The sequence below is a fragment of the Mastigoproctus giganteus genome, chromosome 2, assembly GCF_048544385.1.
Source record: "Mastigoproctus giganteus isolate SK-2022 chromosome 2, ASM4854438v1, whole genome shotgun sequence".
NCBI lineage: Eukaryota > Metazoa > Arthropoda > Arachnida > Uropygi > Thelyphonidae > Mastigoproctus > Mastigoproctus giganteus.
Genome location: NC_143576.1, coordinates 190,123,266 through 190,142,578, shown reverse-complemented (window position 1 = coordinate 190,142,578; position 19,313 = coordinate 190,123,266). Strand labels below are relative to the sequence as shown.

At 38.5% G+C, this 19,313-nt stretch overlaps 1 protein-coding gene across 1 annotated transcript in view; it reads left to right on the top strand.

Moving 5' to 3' along the window:
- The window catches only part of unc79 (UNC-79 domain-containing protein), a 1,082,710-nt gene that overhangs the window by 761,118 nt on the left and 302,279 nt on the right, over window positions 1–19,313 (top strand). Inside the window, exon 38 of the mRNA XM_090389680.1 lies at window positions 280–513. Coding sequence (XP_090245806.1) covers window positions 280–513 — 234 coding nt within the window. The remainder of the gene's footprint in view (window positions 1–279; window positions 514–19,313) is intronic.

The window sequence follows — 19,313 nt, the reverse complement described above, 5'->3', positions numbered from 1 at the left end:
TGTGTATTATTACGCTATACAGTTTCGATGAACACATAAGGTTATCTCATGCTTTGTGTATCAGAGCAGCAGTAACAGTATGATTTTCTATTGTTTTATTTTGTTTCATTTTATTATTTCAAATGTAAATTAGATTTACTCATAGTAAAACTTATCAGAATTTAATAAAACCTAAATTTGCAGCTTTTAAGATAAGTCTAATTTGTTATAAATATGTTGTTTAGCATAGACAGATAAAGATAAATGCAAAAGTATAGGTAGTTTATTTTCTTATTTCAGAAGGTTACGTAAAGCAGAATTCGGAATCACGCCAAAAAGATCTAATATGGGTCATTCAGCTGCTACTCGATCAGAAGCTGTCATTATGGAACGTTGCAATGACTGTGGGGCTTTCTTGGAAGAATACAGTGATGAAGAATTGGGGTTGTGCATTGTGATTCTAGCTACTTTTGTTCATCGAGAGCCAAGCATGGCTGCCCATCTCCTGCCAGAAATGTTATTTGTAGTTGGAAGGTAAAAAAAAAATAGATGTGAAATGCAACCTTTCTTATTTTTTTATTTTTATTTATTTGACATTAGTCTTATATAATAAGAAGTCTAATAAAATCAAAAAGTTGAATATAACAACTTTTGGTCTATTTTTATAAACCAAAATTTGTTATATTTTGACCAAAACCAGTTAAAAAGTAAATGTAGAAGTGGACAAAAACTTAATAACTTTTCCAAAAAGATCTGGCTTTGTTTATAATGTTGAAAACATTTATAAATTATTGGCCACATAAGAACAAACAACTTTTGCATTTGAACTGACATATTTTGATTGCTTCTAAATAAAGAGACTGTCTCACGTTTGTAGTCTAGGTTTAAAGTTTTTGCATCATTTGATTCAGCTTACCTAATAATTTTGTAAATGGGATGGATATAAAAGAAATACTTATGAGTGAGGTTCAAAAAAATTTTTATTCACCTAGTAATAGAAGGTTTGAACAAATGGCATGCATTACACTTTTTCACTATAGTCATCAGACAATATAACACGTTACCACCTCTCAATATACCGTATTTCCCCATGTATAAGACGCACCTTAATTTTTGGGCCCGAAATTTGAAAAAAAAATATGTATTACATAAAGTTATTGAACTCAAGTTTTATTCATCATAAAATTCATACAACTCCTCATCACTGTCAAAACTCCCATCCATTAGCTTGTCCTCATCTGTGTCTGATGACGAATCACTGTCTTCATATATATTGCCTCGTCCTCAGTTCCATCTATGGCATTTGAAATGCCACACTTCTTAAATGACTTGACAATGATCTCAATCTTGATCTTTTCACCCAGGTGCAAACTTCTCCTATAGTTGGTTTCTTTACTCTTCCTGCTGGTGTCAAATTGTCCCCAGAAGACTTCATCCATTGGTTCCATTCGTCTCTCATGGAAACTTTGAAGGGTTTGTTAACGCTGACATCAAGTGGTTGAGTTGGGATGTCAAGCCGCCAGGTATGACGGCAAGTTTTGTTTTTTGCTCTGCAGCAATCTTCTTTGTGTTTTTTGTTATGTGTGCCCTGAACTGATCAAGCGCCAATAGGGCAGGTTTGCATAAGAGCCTACCTGGTCTCCTGCTCCAAACTTTCTCAGACCAGATCTTCATCCCATCCTGATCCATCCAACCCTTGTCATGAACGTGGACAATCACTCCTCTAGGAATGTCTTCTTTTGGCATTGTTTTGCATTTGAAAATCAGCATAGGAGGCAGCTTGGTTCCATCGGCACAACAAGCTAGAACAACTGTATAATGGCTCTTTTCATGTCCACTTGTCTTCACAGTTACAGTTTTTACCCCCTTCTTATCAACAGTTCTGTTACTTGGGACATCAAATTGAAGGGGGACTTCGTCCATATTTGCAATCTGTCCCAACTCAAACTGATGTGTCTTCCGATATTGAATGACAAAATGATGAAATTCAAGGACCTTCTGCTCATAGCTTTCAGGCATCTTTTGGGCAAGTCTGGTGCATGTACGCATGCTTAGTCCATTCCGTTTCATGAACTTGAAGCACCAATTGTGTCCTCCTTTGAAATCAGTAACTTCTTTTTCATCAGCAATTCTTCTTGCCTCATGCTGAACCGTCTTTGTGGACACAGGATTTCCAATTGCCCTTTGCTCTTCAATCCATATCTTCAATTCCCTCTCTAAATCAGGCCATTTTGCTGACTTGCCTCATGGCCTTCTTCTGCCGTGGCGTTTTCAGTAGGGTTTCTTCTTCCCGTAGCCAGTCTCGGATTGTTTTCTCAGTTGGAGGAGGACCAAACTTACGTTCAGCAGCACGATTTCCATTCACTTTTGCAAATTGGATCACTTTTAACTTGAATTCAGCACTGTAAGAAAATCTTTTCTGAGTCATTTCTGGGCAGAACGTGGCAAAACGTAACCTAATGTACCGGTAACAAGTGCGAAACAATGAGCACAAAGACAGCGCAAAAAAGTGGGAAATGCAAATTAAAAAATTTACAACCACTGTATAAGACGCACCCAGTTTTTAGACCCCAAATGTTTCGAAAAAAGGTGTCTTATACATGGGGAAATATGGTACTTCCGAAGGCCAGTTTTGTAGAGGTTCTCTGACTGACCTTCAGACCACAACTCAGCAGCAGAAATCACCTCACCATCATCATTAGCATTAGTAGAAGCACATGATGCAAGAAAGCAAGTCAGCCAAAAAGAAATAAAAGAAACCCTTCCCATTTCACCCATCCATGTGCTCCAAATGTTTGTCTAGTTCTGCCTTGAATTTATTTAAGCTGTCAACTTCCACAACAACAGATGGAAGTTTGTTCCAGAAATCAACCACCTGCTGGCTAAAGGAAAATTTCTGCACATCTATTCTACAACTGTCTTTCCTCAATTCGAATTTATGTCACCTCAGGCAATTAATCTGGGCAAGAGGAAGAATCAAATCAGCAGTGATCTTGCCCAAACCATTCAAGGCCTTCTACACCTAAATCAGATCACCACGCATGTGAGTGTTCTCCAGACACTGTAATTAGCAAACCTTAAACCTTTCTTTGTAAGAGAAACCCTTTGTTGTTGTTGTACTAGTAGTAGTAATAGAGGCATTTGATGCAAGAAAGCAAGCGTATGAGCTTATGTAGTAGCATCAACCAAAAAAAAAAAAATAATAATAATAATTTCACACAACCATTCCCTCTAAACATTTGTCCAGTTCCTCCTTGAATTTATTAAAGCTATCAATATTCTACAACTGTCTTTCCTCAATTTGAATTTATGTCCCCTCCGGTTCATAATCTGAGCAAGCAAAAGAATCCCATCAGAATTCAGCATGCTCAACCCATTGAAGGCATTATATACCTCAATCAGATCACCTCACAGGTGACTAGTCTCCAGAGTATGCAAGCGTCAGAACTTAAAGCTTTTCTTGGTAAGAGGACCCCTTTCGTTCCGTTCACCAATCTTGTTGCCCTTCTTGTACATGTTCAAGCAACACTACCTCCTTCCTAAAATGATGCATCCAGAGGCCTGAGCAATGCTTTATACAAAGGAATAATTACTTCCTTTTTCCTGCTAGCAAAATTTCTGTATATCATTGACAATTCCCGTGACCTGCTCTGGCAGCCTGTCTGCATTGATCAGAACACTTCATATCTGAGTGCATAAGCACTCCCCAGGTTTTTTTCATTATCTACTACCCTAAGTGCAGTACTATACAGTTGGTACGTTTCTCTAGGTTTGCTTCTACCCATATGCAGTACTTTGCATTTGTTCAATTCACTAATCTTGTTGCCCTTGTCTGTACTCATTCCAGCAGCTCTACATCATTTTCTAAAATGAGCCCTCCAGACCTGTATACAGTACTCAAGGTGCAATCTGACCATTGTGTTATACAAGGGGATAATCACCTCCTTATACCTTCTAGAAAAATTTCTGTATATTATTGACAAGACACCATGAGCTACCCTTGCAGACTGTCTGCACTGCTCAGAAAATATCATATCTGACTGCATAATTACCCCCAGTTCCTTTTCATTTTCTAACACCCTGAGTGAAGTACCACAGAGTTGATACATTGCCCTGGGGTTACTGCTGATGGGCTGAGAGGTTACAACTGAAATTTAACATTGACAAATGTAAACTTCAGTTGCCCATCTCCTCAACTTTTCTAGATCCTATTGCAGTAGCGTACTCTCATTAATGATAGACGATCATAGACGAGGGTTGCCTGTGCGGACGTGCCTTTCTGCCGCCCTTGGAACAGAGAAGTTTTTTCTGATTTATTTTCTGCTTTATTAGTTTAAATTGACATATTAACTTATTTTCTAGAGTAGCTTTATATTCCTATTAACGGTACTTAAGTTTAAAGTAACTTAGATAGAGATTTTGTAGGTATTACTTAGTATCGGAAAGGGTATCAAATCCACGTGTTTACCAATCGTAAATAGCCGCCATTGTTACGCGAAAATTAATCAGTAAAATCTATTAATCTTGTCGAACTTCATTGGCAATTAAATTGTACTTTTAACTATACATATAACCACTTAGGTTACGTAATATAAATAATTAGTAAAAATAAATAATTAATACATAACTTGATACGGAAGTTATATAAAGGGATTTCGTAGATAACACTCGTTACTGAAACACAAATATTTCGTAGATAACACTCGTTACTGAAACAAATAATTCGTAGATAACACTCGTAGATTTCGTAGATAACACTCGTTACTGAAACATAAATATAGCGTTATAACTGTGTTGGGATACAAGTTTAGGATTTAATTTTGTACTGAAATTGAAATTTTATTGAAAGTAAATCGAAATCATGACTCAAACCAGAGCAGCAAAGCAAAAGGCTCAAGCTAATGGGAATGCTGTGGCTCAGAGGACAACTGATGGGGGCAGTTGCCTCTGAATCACAACCTTTTAAGATGCACTATTTGCTTGATGTTTGTGGAGCAGTCAGGTATGGGACATGATACTGCCATGGGGGATGTCTTTGTATGTGCGCGATGCAAGGAGTGTAAGAAAATCAGGCGTCAACTCAGCATTGTTATGGGCCTATATGAGAGCTTGAAGGACAGGGTGGATGCCCTCGAAGGATTACAAGTGAGGGGCCCATCATGGTCTCAGCTGCCCACACCAATGCCAGAGCTTGCACTTGGTCATCGCGCAACACAGCGGCAGCCCCCAAGGCAGAATGCGCTGGTCCCAAAGGAACTAGTAGTTGTTGGTAACTCTATTGTCAGGGAAACGGGAAACATGCTTTGTAAAAAGGATAGGTGGAACAGGACCAGGGTATGTCTGCCAGGGGCAAAGGTTGATGACGTTGTAGAGCAGATATCATCTTTTAAGGGCACAAAAGGTGATATAGTTGTACACGTTGGCACTAATGATATTAAGAGTAGGAGACCAGCGGAATTACTTAACAAGTACAGGTCCCTCAGGAAAAAAAGCTGTGAATTAGGGTTGAATTTGAAAGTGTCTACAATTCTGCCCAGACACGATAGGAGGGAGTATAGGATGAGAGCCCTATCGATCAATTCGGTCCTGGAAAGATTGTGCAGGGCTCAAGGGGTAGAATTTTTTTCAGCCTGGTCTGTACTTGTTAACAGGAGAGACTGCTTCTACAGGGATGGGATACACTTAAATAGAAAGGGTGCAAGAATGTTTGCTGATGGTATCGAGGCAGTGTTAGGTGGGTCGGAAAACTGCTAGATTGGTAGGATTAGCATTAGCATTAGCATTTTTAGCATTAGTAGAGGCATTTATTGCAAGAAAGCAAGCTTATGCAGCATCAGCCAAAAAAAAAAAAAAAAAAAAAAGTAACATAAATAAATAAAAAATAACCACTTCCACTTCACCCCTCTGTTCGTTCGAAATACCTGTCCAGCTGAGCCTTAAACTTATTTAGGCTATCAACTTCCACGACAAGGGATGGAAGTCTGTTCCACCTACCAACCACCCGCTGGCTAAAGGCAAATTTCTCGCACATCTATCCTACATCTGTCTTTCCTCAATTTGAATTTATGCCCTCTCAGGTGATTACTCTGAGCAAGAGGAAGAAGAATCCCATCAGCATTGAGCATGCTCAAACCATTCAAGGCTTTGTACACCTCTATCAGATCACCTCGCTGGTGCCTAGTTTCCAGACACTGTAATTCGCAAAACTTAAGCCTTTCTTCGTAAGAGCACCCCTTTGATACAAGGATACAAGGACTAATAGATTAACAGTAGCCACTGGCAGAGGAGAAAGTGATTCTTGCACTGCTTCTATTGGAATGAGCAGCAGCCTGGAAAATAAGATGCAGGATATTTCAGAGACTGCTGGGAATAATTGGGATACAAGTAAACACATGGGTTGTGTTAGGGTGGCTAAGAGGAAGAGCAGGTGCATGTATACTTGTGTGTACACCAATGCTAGGAGTCTAGTAAATAAATTTGATGAATTTGAGGTATTGCTCAAAACATCAAAGGCAGATATTGTTGGGATTTCAGAGACGTCGTGTCACACAGATATAAGGAATGCAGAACTGGAATTTGGGGAGTACAATGTCTACAGAAAGGATAGACAGGATAGGAAGGGAGGAGGGGTTATGCTATTAGTTAAGAAACACATAAAATCCAAGGAAGTGAAGCCAGTCGACATCGCTGGACAGTGCAGTGTCGAGTCAGTTTGGTGTGACATAAGCATTGGGAGATCAAAATTGAGAGTAGGAGTGTGCTATAGGCCTAATGACTCTGATGAGTATAATAAGAAACTGTACAGAGAAATAGAGTGGGCCAGTAAATCAGAGAGTCTTATTATGGGGGATTTTAATTTCCCAGATATTGACTGGAATTTGGGGGCTGGTCACTCACACACTAGCAAGGCTTTTGTGGATTTATTGGATGATTGTTTTCTACATCAGCATGTTCGGGAGGCAACTAGAGGGAGTAATACTCTTGATTTGATTATCAGTAGTGATTCTTCATGCATTAAGAATCTGCAGATAAATGAACCACTAGGTGGCAGTGATCACAGTGTTCTGAAGTGGGATTTACTCAAAGTGGTAACTACCATTAGGGGTAAAGGGAAGGGGTATTGCTTTCATAAAGGCGACTACGATGGACTGAGACAGTATTTAAATTCTATACAGTAGGATCAACTGATGATGTTACCAACATCAAATTCAAAATGGGAAGCATTCAAAGAATTTATCTTGGAAGCTACTAGGCTTTACATACCAACTAAGAAATATTGTTCAAGGTTTAGGCCTAAATGGATGTCAGATGAACTAATGAGACATATGGCAGAGAAGAAAAATGCATGGGATACATACAAATTAACACGTGACACAGAAACCTATGATTGATACTAGTTGATCTGTAACCAAGTTACAAAGGAGGTTAGGCAGGCGAAGGCAGATTACGAGAAATCCTTGGCAAGGGATGCGAAGAAAAACAGCAAAGAGTTCTTTGCTTATGTAAACTCTAGAAGGAAGGGGATGAATCAGATTGGTCCACTTGATATCGATGGGTCAACTGTTGATGATCCTGCTCAGGCAGCTGACAAACTAAATGAATATTTTGCATCGACATTCAAACATGAGGAGTTATTCAGCGAGGGGAATGCCAGAGGTGTATTCAACTCTGGCAGTAAGCTAGAGACAATCTTGTAATAACTGAGAGTAAAGTGGAGGAGAAATTGTTGAAGATAAACACAAGAAAGGCACCTGGGGTGGATGGAATCTATCCAGTTATATTAAAGGAGGCAGCAAAGGAAGTAAGCAAACCCTTAGCCATAATTATGAGAGCTTCCTTGGACTCAGGGGAAGTATCCACAGACTGGAGATGTGCAAATGTGACCCCAATTCACAAAGGAGGATCAAAGGCTGACACAAGTAATTATAGCCCTGTGAGTTTAACTTCGGTTCCCGGAAAATTAATGGAGCCACTGGTTAAAGAAGCACTGCAGGATCATCTAGACAAGACTTCAGTTATAGCTCAGACACAGCATGGTTTTGTTAAGGGGAAGTCTTGCCTGACCAATTTGATTGGATACTATGATGCAGTCACAAAAGAACTGGATGCAGGGAATAACTTTGATATTATATACTTGGATCTTAGAAAGGCTTTTGATACTGTTGCACAGGAAGACTGCTGCACAAATTGGAGCAGTGTGGCATTGGACTCAAATTGCTGCTATGGATAAAGGGGTAGTTGAGGGGGAGAAGACAGAGAGTGGTAATCAATGGACACTGCTCATCGTGGACTAATGTTATTAGTGTAGTCCCTCAGGGTTCAGTATTGGGTCCTTTATTGTTTTCTGTATTTATAAATGATATTGATGATGGTATATCAAGCTTAATGTCCAAGTTTGCAGACGATATGAAGGTTGGCAGTTTTGTCAAGGACACTACTGACAGTATGCTGCTGCAACAGGATCTGGAAAGGTTGAGCAGATGGGCTGAGAGGTGGCAAATGAAGTTTAACATTGAGAAATGTAAAGCACTACTTATGGGAAACAGCAACCCCAGAGCAACGTATCAACTCTGTGGTACTACACTGACAGTGGTAGAGAATGAAAGGGACCTGGGGGTGGTTGTGGAGGCAGATATGAAGTTCTCTGAGCAGTGCAGACAGGCTGCAAGAGTAGCTCATGGTGTATTGTCAATGATATATAGGAATTTTTCTAGCAGGGATAAGGAGGTGATTATTCCCTTGTATAAGGCAATGGTCAGGCCACACCTAGAGTACTGTATACAGGCCTGGAGGCCTCATTTCAAGAAGGATGTAGAGCTGCTGGAACAAGTACAGAGAAGGGCAACAAGATTAGTGAATGGAACAAAGGGGTGCTCTTACGAAGAAAGGCTTAAGTTTTGCGAATTACAGTGTCTGGAGACTAGGCACCAGCGAGGTGATCTGATAGAGGTGTACAAAGCCTTGAATGGTTTGAGCATGCTCAATGCTGATGGGATTCTTCCTCTTGCTCAGAATAATCACCTGAGAGGGCATAAATTCAAATTGAGGAAAGACAGATGTAGGATAGATGTGCGGAAATTTGCCTTTAGCCAGCGGGTGGTTGGTAGGTGGAACAGACTTCCATCCCTTGTCGTGGAAGTTGATAGCCTAAATAAGTTTAAGGCTCGGCTGGACAGGTATTTCGAACGAACAGAGGGGTGAAGTGGAAGTGGTTATTTTTTATTTATTTATTTTACTTTAAATTTTATTGGCTGATGCTGCATAAGCTTGCTTTCTTGCATCAAATGCCTCTACTAATGCTAATGTCATTAGCAAACCTGCCAACCTTCATATCATCTGCAAACTTAGACATTAAGCCTGATATACCTTCATCAATATCATTAATAAATACAGAAAACAACAATGGACCCAACACTGAACCGTGGGGATCTCCTCTAATATCATTAGTCCACGAAGAGCAGTGTCCATTGATTACCACTCTCTGTCTTCTTTCTGCAACCATCCCTTTATCCATAGTAGCAAATTGACCCCAATGCCACCCTGCTCCAATTTGTACAGCAGTCTTCCATGTGCAACAGTACCAAAAGCCTTCCATGATATCAAAATTAATCTTTGCATCCAGTTCCTTTGTGACCACATCATAGTATCCAATCAGATTGGTCAAACAAGACTTCCCCTTAACAAACCCATGCTGTTTCTGAACTATAACTGAAGTCTTGCCTAGATGATCCTGCAGTGCTTCTTTGACCAATGCCTCCATTAATTTCCCTGGAACAGAAGTTAAACTAACAGATCTGTAATTACACGTGTCACCCTTTGATACTCCTTTATAAATTAGGGTCACATTTTCACATCTCCAGTCATACCTCCCCTGATTCCATAGAAGCTCTCATAATTATGACTTAGTGTTTGCTTACTTCCTTTGCTGCCTCCTTTAATATACCTGGATAGATCCCATCCACCGCAGGTGCCTTTGTTATGTTTATCTTCAACATTTTCTGAGCTCCACTTTGCTCTCAGTTATTACAAAATCGTTTAGGTCACTGCCAGAGTTTAATACACCTCTGGCATTCCACTCACTGAATTACTCCTCATGTGTAAATGTAGATGTAAAATACTCATTCAGATTGCTAGCTACCTACGCAGGATCATGAACAGTTGAACCATCGATATCAAGTTCATCTGAAATCCATTTAGGCGTAAACCTTGAACAATATTTCTTTGTTGGTATGAAAAGCCTAGTAGCTTCCAAGATTAATTCTTTGAAAGCTTCTCATTTTGAATTTGCTGTTGGTAACATCATCAGATGGTCCCACTGTATAGAATTTAAAAACTGTTTCAGACTACGGTAGTCACCTTTACGACAGCAAAAACCCTTCCCTTTACCCTTGTTGGTAGTTACTTCCTTTACAAGGACAGATCAATCCCTCATCAGCACATTGTGATCACTGCACATTGTGTATACACCTCAATCAGATTGCCTCATGCAGGTGCATAGTCTTAAGAAGCTGCAATTTGAAGAACTTAAGCCTTTCATCATAAGACCACATTTATGAATTTCATAAACATGGTCTTATGATGAAAGGCTTAAGTTCCCCTTTGTTCCCCACAAGTCTTGTTGCTCTTCTCTGTACTTGTTCTAGCAACTCTACATCCTTCCTAAAATGAGGCTTCCAGACCAGATCAAAGTACCCAGTAATCAGTACTCAAGGTATGGCCTGAACATCGCCTTATACAAAGGGATAATCACCTCCTTATACCTGCTCACAAAATTCCTGTATATCATTGATAAGACCCCATGTCTTACTCTGGCAGCCTGTCTGCACTGTTCAGAAAACTTCATATATGACTGCACAATTATCCCAGGTCTCTTTCATTCTCCACTACCATGAATGTAACTCCACATAGTTGGTACATTTCTTTTGGGTTACCGCTACCCATATGGAGTACTTTGTATTTGTCAATGTTAAACTTCACTTGCCACTTCTCAGCCCATCTATCCAACTTTTCCAGATGCAGCAGCAGCATACTATCATTACTGTTATTAACAACCCTGCCAACCTTTGTATCATCTACAAACTTTGACATTAAGCTTGATATAGCTTCATCAATATCATTGATAAATATACAAAACAACAATAGGCCTAACACCGAACACTGAGGGCCACCACTAATAACATTAGTCCACGTAGACCAGTACACATTGATCATCACTCGCTGTCTTTTCCACTCACCCATCCTTTTATCCATTGTAGCAACTTGCCCTTAATGCCGTACTGCTCCAATTTGTACAGTAGTCTTCTATGTGGAACAGTATCAGAAGGTTTCCTGAAATCCATGTATATGATATCAAAATTATTTTTTGCATCCCGTTCCTTTGTGACCACATCACAGTATCCAATCAAATTGGTCAGACAAGACTTCCCCTTGACAAACCTATGTTGGGTCTGAATTATTACTGCTGTCTTGCCTAGATGATCCTGCAATGCTTCTTTAACCAGTGATTCCTTTATTTTCCCTGGAACACACGTTAAACTAACAAGTCTATAGTTATTTGTGTCACCTTTTGAACCCGTTTTGTGAATTGATGATATGTTTGGACACCTCCAGTCCATGGGGACCTCCACTGATTTCAAGGAAGCTCTCATAATTATGGCTAAGGGTTTGCTTACTTCCTTTGCTGCTTCCTTTAATATAACTGGAAAGATTCCATCTACCCCAGGTGCCTCCCTTATATTTAACTTCAACAATTTCTCCTCCATTAGAAAATCACTTAGTTCCCTGTTGTTGTTGTTGTTGTTGTTTGATAAACTTCTGACATTCCCCTCATTGAATTAACTCCTCATGTGTGAATGTAGATGCGAAATACTCATTCAATTTATCAGCTACCTGAACATGATCATCAATAGTCAACCCGTCTATATGTTATGTGGTCCAATCTGATTTATCCCTTTCCTTCTAGAGTTTACATAAGTAAAGAACTCTTTGCTGTTTTTCTTTGCATCCTTTGACAAAGATTTCTCGTAATCTACCTTCACCTGCCTAATTTCCTTTGTGACTTGATTACAGACAAGCTTATATCTGCCATAGGCTTCTGTGTCACCTGAAAATTTATACCATCCCATACATTTTTCTTCTCTGCCACTAGCCTCATTAATTCATCTGACATCCATTCTTAATTGGAATGAAAAGCCTAATAGCCTCCAAAATTAAGTCCCTGAAGGCTTCCCATTTAGAATTCACTGTTGGTAACATCATCAGTTGATCCCACTGTACAGAATTTAAACAACTGTCTGAGACCTCTGTAGTCACCTTTAAGAAAGCAAAAGCCCTTCCCTTTAGATTTGATGGTAGTTACATCTTTAAATAATTCCCACATCAATTCATTGTGATCACTGTTGCCCAGTGGTTCCTTTATCTGCAGATTCTTAATGCATGAAGAATCGTTACTGATAATGAGATCAAGAGTATTACTCCTTCTGGATACCTCTTGAACATGTTGCTGTAGAAAACAGTCATCCAATAAATCCACAAAAGTCTTGCTAGTGTGCAAGTGACCAACCCACAAGTTACAGTCAGTATCTGGAAAGTTAAAATCTCCCATTTTAAGACATTCTGATTTACTAGCCCACTCTATTTCTCTGCACAATTGCTCATAATACTCATCAGATTTATTAGGTCTATAACACACACCTACTCTCATTTTTCCTTTCCCAGTGCTTATTTCACACCAAACAGACTGAGCATTGCATTGTTCCCCAACATTAATTGGATGCACTTCCTTAGATTTTATGTGTTTCCGAACTAACAGCATAACCTCCTCCCTTCCTGTCCTGTCTCTCCTTTCTGTTCACATTGTACTCCCCAAATTCCAATTCTGCACTGCTTATATCTGTATAACACCACGACTCTGATATCACAATATCTGCTTTTGATGTCTTGACTAGCACTTCAAACTCATCAAATTTATTAACTATACTCCTAAAATTGGTGTACATGCAAGTATACACACACCTGTTTCTACTCTTAGTTACCCTAACACAGGCCATGTATTTATTTGTTCCACTATGACTCCCAACAGTCCTGGAAATCTCCATTGCCTTGCTTTCCATGCTGCTGCTCATTGCAATAGAAGCAGTGGAAGAATCACTTTTGCCTCTTCCTGTGGCGGCACCTCCATAGCCAGGTAGGCAGGAGCAGCAGTGCGTAGCACATGCTTCTTGATTAGACCGGGGTTCGAGCCCATGAGCCACCAAATACAGAGGATGCAGAAAGGTCAGGGAATAACTACCGCATATCCCCGGAGCAATATGGCCTTAGTTGCTAATGATCCTAAAAACCAAATAACAACAACAACAACAACATCTTTTTGTGGCCACTGTTAACCTTTTAGTCTGTGTAACCCCCCCCCAAGCTAACAGTTTTCCAATTCACCTAACACTGCCTCAATAGCATCAGCAAATATTCTTGCACCCTTTCTATTTAAGTATATCCCATCCATGTAGAAGCAGTCTCTCCTGTCAACAATCACAGACCAGGCTGAAGAAAATTCTACCCCTCAAGCCTTGCACAATCTCTCCAGGGCCGAATTGATCGACAAGGCTCTCATCATATACTCCCTCCTATTGTGTCTGGGCAGAATTGCAGACATTTTCACATTCAACCCTAACTTGCAACTTTTTTTCAACAATGACTTGTATTTGTTGAGTAAATCTGCAGATCTCTTACTCTTAATGTCAGTAGTTCTAATGTGTATAACAGTATAACCTTTTTTGCCCTTAAAAGATGATATCTGCTGTATGTAAACATCAACTTTTGCCCCTGACAGACATACCCTGGTCCTGTTCCACTTATCCTTCTTGCATGGTATATTCTCTGTCTCCCTGACAATAGGGTCACCAACAATAACTAGTTCCTTTGGGACCAGTGCATTCTGCCTTGAAGATTGCCTCTTTGTTGCCTGATGCACAGGAGTTAGCTCTGCCATTGAGCTGGGCAGCTGAGAGCTTGATGGGCCCCTCCTATTAATTTCTTTGAGGGCATTTACCCTACACCTCAAGCTCTCATAGACGTCCATCAGAACGCTGAGTTGGCACATAATTTCTTGATACTCTTGTGCATTTAGCACACACAGAGACATCCTCCTTGGCTAGATCGTGTCCCGTTTTAGAAAGTTCAGCAAAATAATATTTCACATTTCGTACATTTTTTGAGACTATGATGCATTGGAAAACTGCCCCTTTGTTTCTCCCCCTTGTCACAGCACTCTCGCTACTCTGTGATCTTTACTTCGCAGCTCTAGTCTGAGTCATGATTTCCATTTAAATACAGTTTAATTAACATTGGAATTTAATAAGATTAGTAAATTTTTTGATTAAATTATTATGCTATACTAAGCTTAGAGATTCCTAATACAGTGGTTCATATTGCATTATCTTGTTTTATGTTATACCTTACACTATCAGTTCAAGATATATATATGTTGCACTATTTTTTATTGATTAAAATATGGCGACTATCAACAATATTGGCGCCAAAATCGGGAGTCGTAACTTCCAAAAATCACTAGCTAAATTCAAAATAAGATGCTAACGAACACTACTAAACCTATTTAATATCTATGTAAAACACAATGTAGTATGTTAATTAACAAAGAATACAGTAAAACTATCAAAATACATATCCCTTTACAGCAGCCAAAAATCCACCGACTGTTCTCTTCCGTGACCACAGTGCCCTCCAGTAGTTACATCTTTAAGTAAATCCCACATTAGTACACTGTGATCACTGCCATCTATTATTATTATTATTATTATTATTATTATCCATATGATGCAAGGAAGCCTGAGGTTTATGCTGCACCAGGAAAAAAAAAAAGTTCCCGAGTAACCCTGAGAGAGAGAGGGGGAGAGAGAGAGAGAGAGAGAGTCAAAAGTAGAAGGGAATCACCAAGAAAGAGAAGAATGATGATATCCAGCTCAGGACCCTTGGTGTGCCAAGCCCATACTCACCAGATGTGAGCCCCCGGGGTTAGTGGTTTCTTTATCTGTAAAATCTTAATGCATGAATAATCACTGCTGATAATCAGATGAAGAGTGTTACTCCCTCTTGTTGCCTCTCTACATGCTGCTATAGAAAACAATCATCCGATAAATCCACAAATGCTAGTGTGCAAGTGACCAACCCACAAATTCCAGTCTATATCTGGGAAGTTAAAATTGCCCATTATAAGACACTCTTATTTACTGGCCCGCTCTATTTCTCTGTATAATTGTTCATTGTATTCATCAGAGTCATTAGGCCTATAACAAACTCCTCCCCTCATTTTTGCTTTCCTGTGCTTATGTCACACCAAATTGACTCAACATTGCACTGTTCATCTATGTCATCTGGATGCACTTCCTTGGATTTTGTGTTTCTTAACTAGCAGCATAGCCCCTCCTCCCTTTCTATCCTCTCTGTACACATTGTACTCCCCAAATTCCAATTCTGCATCCCTTATATCTGAGTGGCACCACATCTCTGATATCCCAACAATATCCACCTTGGATGTCTTAACCAGCACTTCCAATTCATCAAATTTATTTACTATTCACCTAGCATTGGTGTATATGCAAGTATACATGCACCTGTTCTTATTCTTAGTTACTCTAACCCATAGTTAACCCGTAAAATTAAACTACTTATGTAGTGTAAAGGCATTATTTTAATTATATCTCATATTGTGGTACCTTCACAACAAGATACCAGGTATTGCACCACTTCGAATAAATAACACTTCTCTAGTAGACTACTGTTACTTAGTAACTGTAGCTTCGGTTACTAAGTAACAGTAGTAATGATGCCTTTACGCTACATATGTAGTTTAATTTTATGACTTAACTATGGTGTAGCTACACCGATATTATATAGTTAATTTAAATCCATATTTAATCTTTAAATACAGTATCATTCTGTTCACCATTTGGCATCTTTCATATTGTAGAATTAACTTTTTTTTTTTTTTTTTTATGAAAACCCCAAACACAACAGGTATCAAAACCTATAGTACTTAGTACCGTGCATGGGTTGAAGGAGAAGTATGGGGGGAGGGCGGTGCCGGAAACTTTGCTCTGCAACTGTGATGGCATGTTTGCATTACCATGGTACCTGCCCACCCACCGGTGAAAGGCCAACAAGCTTTGAAACCATGCAGCCTCGAGTGGTGGTGCCCATTGAGAATAAGTAATAGTAGTCTTCCCTACTAGAGAAGCATTACTTATTCGAAGTACTGCAATACCTGGTATCTTGTTTTGAAGGTAGCTACAATATGAGATATAATTAAAACGATTCCTTTACACTACATACGTAGTTTAATTTTATGGGTTAATTATGGTGTATCTACACCGATATTATATAGTTAATTTAAACTCATATGGAATTATGCCTTGTGCATTTATTCTTTAAATACAGTATAATTTCCACTTCTTTTTTTCTTTTATAGTAGCACATAGCTTTATGAGCTAACATTACAGCACAGCCCTTTGGAAGGTAATCTGTTAGTATTACACCATGCTGATCCCAAAAAGACTGACAGCATCACCTTGCCAGCACTTTTACTTTTTTTTTTTTTTTTTTTTTTTTGGGGTGAGGTGATTCTGCATGCTTTCATTGTTTTGACATTTGTTTATTGATGGATCTAAGTTTCATTTATAGTGACTAGCCATGAAAAAAAAAAAAAACTCTTGCTTTTCCTGGCATATCAACATTTCATTTCCTTCCCTTCTTCTGGTAAGTGTCCAAAAGTCTGGGAGCCCATCTAGGAGCAGACACTTTACTGCATTATTTCAGCAATCTTTTTGGAATAATGCCTCAGTTTTTGCAATGCTCTCTTTTGTTACAGCAGTTTCTGGGCATCCTGGGATTTCTTCGTCATACACTGAGCTTCTTCCACATTTTAATTGTTTATACCAATGTGCAATAACACTGTAACCTGGGCAATATTCTCCATAAACAGCAACCATTTCTTTGCGATGTCTTAGGTATTTTCCCTTGCCGAAAGAGGAACTAAATGACTGATCTACGTTTCACTTTATCTATTGAGACACTTCACTTCAGTCAGTGCTGCAAAGAAAAAAATTATTAACTATCACATCAAAATCAATTGTGTGATTGCTATTGAGATTTCAAGGTATCAAACAAAAAAATTTTAACCTTTCTATTACAACTTCTTCTGCTTGAATACAAATATTTTTTGAAAGATTCTCCTCCTCCTACCCTTCCTCTCATATTTCTATAAATATAGAAATTTTATTATTTTCTGTTGTAAAAAAATATAAAATATAATTTAAAGATTGCATCATTGTAAGATTGTTACGTTTACTCAATCCATTTAAAGATATAATGGAAGAGCAACCAGATTGTTCTTGACCAAACTGGTTGCTCTTCTCTACAATCATTCCAAGATATTCACATCTTTCTTAAACTGAGGTTTCCAGACCTATATGCAGTACTCATGTGGCCTAACTACCTCCTGAAAAAATGGGATAATCAACTCCTAGCAAAGTTCCTGTATATTATTGACAGAACCATATGAGTTGTTCTAGCAGCCTGTCTGCACTGCTCAGAGAACTTCATGTCAGAATTGTACAAGATCTCCTCATTCTCCACCACCTTTAGTCTGGTACTGCCTAATCAGTATGTTATTCCATGATTACCGATTAGGTACTGCTTACCTAAGTATTTAACCTAAGTTACCTAAATATATAGGTAGCAGTGTAATCTGACAGTGTAAACATCAGTTTCCACCTCTCAGCCCATCTGCATAATTTATCTAGGTCCTGCCACAGTAATATGCCTTGATTCCTGTCATTAACCACCCTGCTGACCTTTTTACCATCAGCAAACAATAAGCTTATTGTGACTTCATCAGTGTCATTAATAACTACTCTAAACAAGAGGAAGCTCAGCACTAAACCCTCAAGGACTCCGCTAATAACATTAGTCCAAGAGCAGTGCCCATTTATAACCACCCACTGTCTTCTTCCACTGAACCATCCCTTTAGTCATAGCACACTGCTCCAAATTGCAGTTTCTGGAATCAGTGCAGGCACATGGCATCTAATTGAAGTATATAAGGCTTTGAAAGGGTTAAGTAATAAACTAAATGCAGATTCTTAATCTTTCTCAGATTACACACAAAAGGGGCCAATTTAAATTTAAAAAGGATTGTTGCTGAGATGTGAGTAATTGATTGTTCGAATAAACTTTTACCTAGTATTGTGGAAGTGTGGAAGTAAATTTAAAGAACATTTGGAAAAATTATTAGATATAATGGACAAATGAATATGAGTAAATTATTATTATTTTTTTATTTTAATTTTAAATTCATTTATTTTATTTATTTATTTTTTATCAGGTGCTATGTAAGCTTTGCTTCCTTGCATTGTGTTGCTAATACTATTACTAATTTAATATAAAATTATTTATTTTGCATAAAGGATTTCTTTATATATATATATATTGTCTTGTTATTATTAAAAGGTAATTTATGATTGTGGATTGAACATATAAATAATTTTGGAAACAGTATTAGAAGGAATGGACAAATAATAAATGCAGTCGTAGCTCTTCATAGCGACCCTCTTTTTAACATTCCACACATTATAACATCCTATAATAAACTGAGTGAGTATTTTGCATCTACATTCACACATGAAGAATTCTGTAGGGAAGTGGAGGACAGAAGCTTATTAAACTCTAACTTAATGATTTAGTAATCATTAAGTTAAATTTAGTATCTTAATGATTTAGTAATAACTGATAGCAAAGTGAAGGAGAAATTGTTGAAGTTAAGCATAAAAAAGGCACCTGGGGGCGGATGGGATCTATCCAGTTACATTAAAGGAGGCGGCAAAGGAAGTAATCAAACCCTTAGCCATAATTATGAGAGCATCCTTGGACTCGGAGTGGAGGTCTCCCACAGACTGGAGATGTGTAAATGCATCCCCTATTCACAAAGGGGGATCAAAGGGTAACATCGGCAATTACAGACCTTTTAGTTTAACTTCGGTTCCAGGAAAAAAAAGGTTAAAGAAGCATTGCAGGATCATCTAGACAAGACTGCAGTTATAGTTCAGACACAGCATAGGTTTGTTAAGGGAAAGTCTTGTTTGACCAATTTGATCAGATAATAACAAAGTTTACCAATTAACAAAGTTAAATGATACGTGAAAATCGGAAGGATATTTTCCAGCTAGCAAAATAAAAATAAATGTACGCTTACGTACATAGCTTAATTAATATGTACTGTAATATGTACATACTAACTAATTGATATTTCTGTTCACTGACTT